Here is an 8,663-nt window from a genome sequence, read left to right on the forward strand (position 1 = left end):
TTGGGATGGAGCTTAGAGCTCATCCAGGAAAACATCTGTGTTATGTAGATGGAGGATCTGAAGCAGGAGAGGTTAAGTGGTCACACCTGGTAGCTAGTAACAAAGTACGAAATGAACCCTTAATTCTCTGCTATGTTTGCAACCCAAGGCACAGGTGATGCTTTAAGCAGCACCTGGAAAAGCAGAGGGCAGGCAGATCTCAGTGAGCAGGATAAAGGCAGAAGTGGGCACAGAAACTGACTAATTCGCTTATCCTCTGTTCAGAGAAAGACAGAATTTTAGGGTATGGAATGGAGCACAGAGCTCACCCAGCCCCAAGCCCTGCCCTGGGCAGGGACACCTCCCACCAGAGCAGGTTGCTCAAGGCTCATCCAACCTGGCTGTGAACACTGCCAGGGTTGGGGCAGCCACAGCCTCCCTGGGCACCCTGGGACAGTGTCTCACCACCAGAACAGGGAAAACTTCTGCCAAACATCTGACCTGATGGTTAGATCTAACCCATCTAACCCAGGGTTGGGGGTTAGGACTGGATCATCTCTAAGCTCTATTCCACCCCCTTAGCACTCTGTGATACACACTAAGGAGGACAAAGCTTTGAGGTGACCATGTTTTCCAGCTGTTGTGTGCCTGGAATGCCTTCTCAGGCACATTTCTCCAACAGTGCACCAAGAAGACTCACAAAATGCCCTGTACAAACTGGTTTCTGGCTTCTCCTTGTCTCAGTGTGAGATGCCATGCTTTGTGGGCCTGGTTGTGCACATCCAGAGTGAAGCTTCACCCCAGTGACTCCCAAGGCCTTGCAAGGCAAAGAACAAAGGGTTTCTAAAGTGCTGCTGAGCACATTGTGCTTTTAATTCTGGTCACACTTGTGCTGCTGATGTCACAGGTGCTTCCAGGTAATTCCCTTTCCACAGCAATCTCTGTGGGTGTAATCACCAGGCCAAGTGAGAAGGTTTGAGCTGATTTGTACCCAACCATGTGAAGCTGTGAAGTGGTAAGAGCTCTTCTCTCTTACAGGGAAATAAGAAGTATTTCAAGCGCAGTGAGTTAGCCAAGAAGGAGGAGGAGGCCTACTTCCAGAGATGTGGCTACAAGGTATGGGATTGTCCTGCCAGGACTCTGTGTGCTGACCTTGAAGTCTGCATTTTATTCCCAGCAGTATCCATGTTGTTAACGATAACTGTTGTTCTTTGTCCAACCTGTTACTGGTATACATTAGCCTGTAAATGAGAAGCCACCTGGAGAGGTATGAGTTTCCAAACCCCTTTTCAATGCAGGAAAAGATGTGCATGACAAACAGCTACTTCAGTTTGTGTCATGGTTTGGCTGTTGTTTCTTTCTGTTTCCTTTATTTTGTTGTGGAAAGCATGAAGTGCCTGGGAAACCAAAGCTTGTCTTCCTTTCTTTTCAGTTGTGCTGTTAGGCATGAACACTGGGTCTGATACAGACACCTTTCCCCACTTCTTACTGGGAAAAATGGATACCTTTGGATAATTTAATCCATCCATGGCCTTGTCAAAATGTCCAAAAGAAATCAGTATAGTGTGTGTGCACATCAAAAAGCTCTGCCTGTTTCTATGCTGTTTCTGTGTGGCTCTTGGCCGTCAGCCACCCAGCCCTGGGGCTGTGCCACCACAGCACTTCTGCTCTTGCTGGCTGAAGACAAGAAAGAATTGGGCACCCTGGGTGCATTTTGCAGCAGATGGGTGATCTGGAAGACTTTGTTTGCCTTGTGATGGTGTCAGGGCAGGAATGGAAAGTCTGCCTGCCTGCCTGCCTGCCTGCCTGCCTGGGGTCTGGGGGGGAATGCACTCCCTGGGGGAGAGAGTCTGGTAGTCCTGTCTCCTGTTACAGGGCACAAATAGGAGCTTTGTTTCCAAGTGACCTTTGCCCAGTTAGTGGCTTATTCTGAAACCTTGGTCTGTTGGTGTGATTTGCACATCAAGGCCTAAACTCTCCTGAGAAAGCTCTGAGAATCTGGTCCCTCCTCCACGTGGAAGTGACTGTGTGATGCCTTTTGGGCACCAGCTGATTCTGCTCAGAGCCTCAGCTGGTGGTTTGGGGTGACCTTACCTGTGCTGCTGCAGCACCAGCTTCGTTTGGAACACGGCCCTGAAAACGGCTTCAAACTCAGTTGCTTGGCTAAACTCAGCTCGTCCTTGGAGCCTCCCAGATCTCTGCGTTTGCACTCAGGGGGTGTGGGACACACACTGATTTCTTTGGAAGTCCAGGGGTGGGTTTGCTCTGCTTAGACCTGGTACGTTGTAACATTTCACTCGCTCGAGGAAAGCTGTGAAACAAGCTCCCTGTGGTAAGGACACTGCTCGTAGCTTGGCTGGATCCTGGCTGTGCCCCTGCTGCTGTCTCTGTCTGGTTTCAGGAGTGTGTGTAAGTTAAACTATACGTGTCCTCCCACCAGGGGAGCATGTTTATTTATATACATACTCATTTGTTTTCATACAGTCCTTCCATGTTTCCTGTCCCCTGTCAATTTCCTTTCCTGCACTGATGGAAGTTTTGGTTTTCCCCTCCCTGTATGTGTTAAACATTGATCTGATTGTCCTTCTCTTGTTCATTTCAAACGCTGTAGCTGTAGGTTAAAATTTTTTTTTCTATGTTGGCTAATACATCATTGAACAGAGATTTGTGGCAGGATCTTGCAGGTTTGTGGCAGGATCCTGTAGATTTGTGTCTGAATCTTGTACCTCGAGCCCCAGGGGTGAATCCATCCAGCCACACCCCTGAGTGCAAGGCTGGCACAGAGGCCTGAAAGAATCCAAAGCTTCTTTAAGACAAACCTGCCATCAAACTGATCTCCCCAAGCACAGACTGGAGCTGCCACTGTGCTGCCCATCTGTGGGCAGGGTGCTGCAGGGTGCTCTAGGATCAGGTGGAGTGTGTCCCTTCAGCAAGTGTGGAAAGAAATGCATTCTGATGGGCAAAAGCAAGATGTGAGTGAGCACTGGTACCAGCAGTCTGCTCCTGCTGCCAGCAGCATTGGCTCTGAGCTGGGAGAGGGATGTAGGTACATGGCTGCTGTCTCTGAGTCACTTTGATCTGAGTAGCTTTGCATTATTGAAGTGTTGAGTGATGAAGGAATTCTGTTTGATTTGGGGACCTTCTTTGGGCTGAAGAAGAGCTGTTGAGATCCTGTGAGGAGCTGTAGCGTCGTTTTGTTGTGTGGCTTTTTCCCTGTTTGTGGTTTAACCTGCAAGAAGCTGCAAGTGTGTTAGAGGGTGCATTGCCTGCAGACCCAGCAGCAGCTGTGGATCTCTGCTGGCTGTGCTCAGCTCCCTGAAGCCATAGGTAACTGGCACTCCAGCTGGCACTGCCCAGGAGGAAGCACTCCCTCCCTGCCCTGGGGTTTCACTCCTGCCCCGTGCCTGCTGAGCTGTGTGGGGAGGTGCAGTGGGCTGGGCCAGGTGCTGTGTGTGTGTCCCAGATTGTTTCTGTTTGGATCATTTCCCACACCTGGTTCAGCACAGAGTGATGCAGGTGCTGCCACACGGTGCGGAGGCAGGAGCAGGGGCAGACACCAACAGGCAGACTGTGGGTTTGCTGGTTTTGGCACCAGTGCTGACGTCTGCCTGCCAAAGTGAGTGCCAAACTTGAGCAGTTGTCCTTTCTGTTTGCTTCAGAGACTGCGACCTGCAGCAGTGCTGGTTAACTGCTGATGTTGTCAGGAGCTTTAGTTGTTCTGTGAACTTAATTAGAGACCATCAAACCAGGAAGCCAAAGGTTTATACTGTCACACTGAAGTCTGTGTTCCAGAGTTCTGTACCTTGGCATTGCTTCACATCAGTGTGGGGGTTTGTTCCTTTGCACATTAGTGACTGTGTCTGTTCAATGTAGGTGCAGCAGCAGGAGGAGGAGGAGAAACCACTGGCTGCATCAAATCCAGTGCTGGAACTGGAACTGGCAGAAGAAAAGTTACCGATGACCCTTTCCAGGCAGGAGGTAAAGTCAATCCACACAGGCTCCTCCAGTTTACACAAGTGCATTGCATTGTTGGGAAGGTTGTGTGGAGACCTCATAGCACCTTCCAGGACCTGAAGGGGCTCCAGGGAAGCCAGAGAGGAACTCTTTGCTAGGCACTGTGGTGACAGGACAAGGGGGGATGGCTCCAAACTGCCAGAGGGCAGTTAGATGTTAGGAGCAGTTTGCTGTGAGGGTGGTGAGACCCTGTCCCAGGGTGCCCAGGGAGGCTGTGGCTGCCCCAACCCTGGCAGTGTTCACAGCCAGGTTGGATGAGCCTTGAGCAACCTGCTCTGGTGGGAGGTGCCCCTGCCCAGGGCAGGGCTTGGGGCTGGGTGATATGTAAGTTCCTTTCCAACCCAAACTGTGCTGTGATTCTTTGAACTATGATGAGTACATAGAGATTCACTAGCTCAGGTTTGGCTCTACCCATGTCTTTGTGACTCAGTTATATCTGCTCTTAAAGTAACTATCTCATTAGATCATGAAACTTCAGGTTTGCCAGATGCTTAAGGGTGAGAGTTTTCAGCAGATCATGTTGCAGCTGTGCTGGGGCAACCTGCAGCCAGTCAGTGTTGTAATACCCAGACCCGTAGGTGAGTGATGTTACCCTCGAGTTCCCTGTGAGTTTGGGAACGGTTTTTAAGCCCTGCCAGGGGGATGGTTTCTGTGTTTGCTTACACAAGCCAGAGCAGGAGGAGGTTGGGCTGTGTCAGACAGCCTGGGAGTCTCTGCACAGTTTGGATCCTTGGGGATGACCTTTCACTGCAATGCCGTGGGAATTTTGGGTTAGGGTTGTAAAGTGTCTGGGATGTTTTTCTGCTGCTTAAAATACTGCTGTTTCCTCTCCAGCCCAGCTCAGCTTGTTATTGCAAGCAGAGTAAATAAATCTGTCATTCTGGGCTGTATTTTGCTTCCTGTGTGTGTCAGGGAGGGCTTTGGTGCCTTGCAGGTTATCAGGAGGTTACGAGAGAGAGGTGAGCCCATCAGGCTGTTTGGAGAGACAGACTATGATGCCTTTCAGCGTCTGAGGAAGATAGAAATTCTTGCACCTGAGGTGAACAAGGTAAGATTGGCTCTTTGTTACTTATCTGTAGTGGGATAATCGAAAGAAGTGGCTGACAATCATTTTCAGTGATTTCAGGAGGGAGAGGCAGAGCAAAGAGAAATAGCTGCTCTGTCTCATTGCCTGAGAAAGCACCTTCAATGTCAGAGTTTTGTGCACGATTGCAATTCCTTGTGTTGGAGAGTTCAGCTCTGTAAACCTGCCAGGCCTTGCCAGGTGGGGCAGGGACCCTCAGGTGGCTCTAAAGCACGACCTGTGCTGCCCTGCTGTTGGACCAGGGGGGAACAGCCAGTCAGTGTGTTTGTGGCTGTGCACCACGGAAAGGCACTGGTGAGTAAGGGCAGGTTTGCATCCTGTCTCTGCTGTGGAAAGGGCTTTTCAAACCCCTGGATTCCAGAGCTATAGCCTGTTCTGGAAACTTCATTCCCTTCCTTCCCTTTGAAGGAGCCATCCACCTCAAAACTGACTGAAAGGTACGTCAGAGCTAACTGATTTGTCCCTTTTGTCTTACGAACTGATCAGCTACATGAGGAGATGCAGTTGGGGTTTGTTTTGCTTTCACTGTTACCCAGATTTTCAACCCTAGAGTGACAATTTGGATTTTCTTCCCTAATTTGTGACTACCCTGAATAGTTTGAAATGTCCTTGCTGGGGCTGCCCACGGAGGGAAAGCCTCTTCCCTCTTTAAAATACTGAGCTCTAGGTGTGTACAGGTGACAGCAGTGGTGTGCTGGATCCCTGTTCCATGTTTCAGGCACTCCTGTGGCTGTCTAGGGAGATTCTGTGTTGCTTAGTCACCTCCAGTTTGTGGTTCAGACATTTTTAGACTGCTCCATGGTTAACAGGAGTGCTCCAGACAGCCAAGTGTGCTGGTGGAAGAGAGGAAATAACTGTGCACATCCATTCTCTGTGGAGTGGCTGAATTTATCTGTGGCTAGGAAGTGTCACACTCCTTGACAGAGCTTTGTGCTCTATGTCTCAGGCTTGGGGTGCAAACTCTCCAGCTGTGACTGAGCAAGTTTCTTGTCCTATTCCAAAGCAGCTTTAGCCTTATGTATGTGGTTTTAAACTGAGTCTGTTTTTTTAACCACCTGTTCTGAAGCAGGAGAGTTTGAACAGTTGATCTGCATAAAACATTCTGCTGTGTTTCACTGGGGGTAAAGGGAAGCAACAGAAATGCTTTGTGTGATGGAGCTGAAGGAGGTTCCCTTACGTGCAGCTTTTCTCAGGGCAGGTGTGAGACTTGCAGAGCTGATGTTACGGTTTGTTGTCTGGTTTGGGCTGGTTCCTGCTTGGAGGGAGTGTCTTGAGAAGGTCTTAGAAGCTGTTTTTGGTGAAAATATTGTAAGAAGCCTTTTCCATAGTTACGAACACTGCAGGAGTTGGTGCACCTGCTTTATGCTACGTGCTGAAGCAATCCAGAAACTGTGCTTGGGGTTCAGCTGAAATTCAGACAGCAGAGCTGAGCCCTGACATGTGTTTCCAGGGAATTTGCCTTTCTGAAGCAGAGGTTGGATACTCATGGTGACTGAACTGAGCTGCTGTTATTTACTGAGGGTTTTTTCTAAGTGAGTAATTTTTATCTCCTCCAGGGCCTGAGGAATGACCTGAAGGCTGCCCTGGACAAGATTGACCAGCAGTACCTGAACGAAATCGTGGGTGGCCAAGAAGCAGGAGATGATGACTCCCAGAATGACCTGAAAGTCCACGAGGAGAACACCACTATCGAAGAGCTAGAAGTATGGCTGGGGTAGATTTTGGGGGGCAGTTAGATATAGTACATTGTCAGGAGAGAACTTTGTCTAAATTGTGCAGAAGCTATCTTGTTTTCAGTGTCTAACTTAGGCATTCTGGAGTGTCCTTGGACAGGAAACTTGGGTTTCCAAGCCTTGAGTTACACTGTAGGTGCCTCCAGTGCAAACTCACGTGGCGTTTGTTTGCAGTAATCCATCACAAAGGGGACAGGTGTTGCCTGCAAAGAAGGTGATGCAGTTGAAATTCCTTCTGCAGGTGGTTTGGAAGCAGTGAATTTATTTACAGTACATCCTCTTGGTCATAAATTGTAGAGCTTTTCCAGTGAGTAGAGAGGGTAATATGCTCCGTACTGAGGACTTTTCCTTAGACAGGGAAGGACTCTGAAAAATAGACACACACAGAGAATGTTTGATGTGGGAAAAAGTGAACATGAGAAGGAGACAGATCACAGGGGATATGAGAAGTGCAGAGAGGATGTGTCCCAGAAACTCAGTGCCAGTGGCTGCTGTGTTCTGCAAGGATCCCGTGGGGTCTGTGGGAGTGAGCAGAGTGAGTGCCACGAAATCACTCAGCACCTTCTGTTTCAGGCAGTGCTCTGAAAAGCACCTTCACTTGAGCTGGAGACTTCTACCCTTAATCTGCCAGACTCTCTGCAGGAGCTGGTCTGCATAACATCCTTCCAGAAGTGTGTTTAAGGAATAATCTGATCTGTGACTGGAGGCTGAAGTGAATGGTTAGAGGTGGCCTGGCACTTTGTCAGGGTGCCAGGGCTCCTGGCTCAGAATGGCTGCAGCACCACAGTGGGAACCAGTTGCAGTGGAGCTGCATTTTGCTGCTCTGTCAGTTCTCAAAACAGCCTGTTGTGGCTTTGAGCCATGAGAGCAGCTTTTCCTGCACAGTTTGAAAGCTCTGCAGTCTGAATTTTAGGTTACTCAGCTGCACTGCTGTGAGCATAAAGGCTCACACTGAACTGGCTTCCAGATCCAGGGTTTTTTAAAGCTTACCTTGGAAATGTGAGGACTGTGGAAATGGGTTATAAATCTGAATGTATCTCCTGGAAAGTGTTTCTAAGAATTGCCATTAGTGTTTACAGTCCTGGGGTTTGGCAGGACACTGGAGCACACTGCTGGGTCTGCTAGTGGTGTGTGTCTGGCTTTGGGGGTCCCTAGGTTTGGTGCCTCAGTTTCATAGCCACAAGTAAATGTTGAAAAGTCCCAGAGTGTCAGAGAACTGAAATAGCTGAACAAGACAGTTGGGTGACTTGGTGGCTTTGGGGATCTCAGAAGGAGCTGTGCACCCTCAGTTCCCCTTAGCACAGTGCTGTCAGCTGCTAATTGTGCCAATAACTCGGTAGTTAATGAACGAAGAGTGACTGTTGCATTGGCTTTCCAGAAACAACCATGTTGGCTCTCGGCTGTGAATGTGTCTGACAGACAGTGAATCTCAGTACCATCTGTAGCTGTTTCCTTCTGTGTCCTGACAGTGTTTTGGGTTGCTGGTGGAGCTCACTGCAGCTCATGGTGCAGTGAGCCATGCTCTGCTGTGTGGTAGTAGCAAACCTGCAGACCAAGTAGGACTAATGGCCTTTTGTCTCCTGTTCCAGGCTTTGGGAGAATCCTTGGGTCGGGGTGATGATCACTATGATATGGACATCATAACCAAGTTCTTAAAGGTAACAACCACTAGTGCATTCATTGCTCTGTACCTGTGTCACGTTTTTGCTGTCATGCAGATACATCTCCTGAATGGGAGGGTTGGTTTCAGCTCCTTGGACAGAAAAACTCACACAAGGTGCTTAACATGTGTTTTAGGATTCCACAGCCATGGTTAGTCACAGGTTAGTTAGTCTTGGGAGGAGGCTCAAGGG

General features: G+C 49.1%; 1 protein-coding gene across 1 annotated transcript; it reads left to right on the forward strand.

The window, feature by feature from the left end:
- Nucleotides 1–1,017: 1,017 nt before the first annotated feature.
- On the forward strand, nucleotides 1,018–8,468 carry PRPF18 (pre-mRNA processing factor 18; the record flags this gene model as incomplete). Its single annotated transcript, XM_009082918.1, has 6 exons — nucleotides 1,018–1,095; nucleotides 1,220–1,246; nucleotides 3,853–3,957; nucleotides 4,928–5,041; nucleotides 6,634–6,780; nucleotides 8,400–8,468. Coding segments are annotated over 6 exons (540 nt in total), but the record flags the coding sequence as incomplete, so codon positions are not given.
- Nucleotides 8,469–8,663: the final 195 nt, after the last annotated feature.

Source organism: Acanthisitta chloris, unplaced genomic scaffold, assembly GCF_000695815.1.
Source record: "Acanthisitta chloris isolate BGI_N310 unplaced genomic scaffold, ASM69581v1 scaffold8909, whole genome shotgun sequence".
Classification (NCBI taxonomy): domain Eukaryota; kingdom Metazoa; phylum Chordata; class Aves; order Passeriformes; family Acanthisittidae; genus Acanthisitta; species Acanthisitta chloris.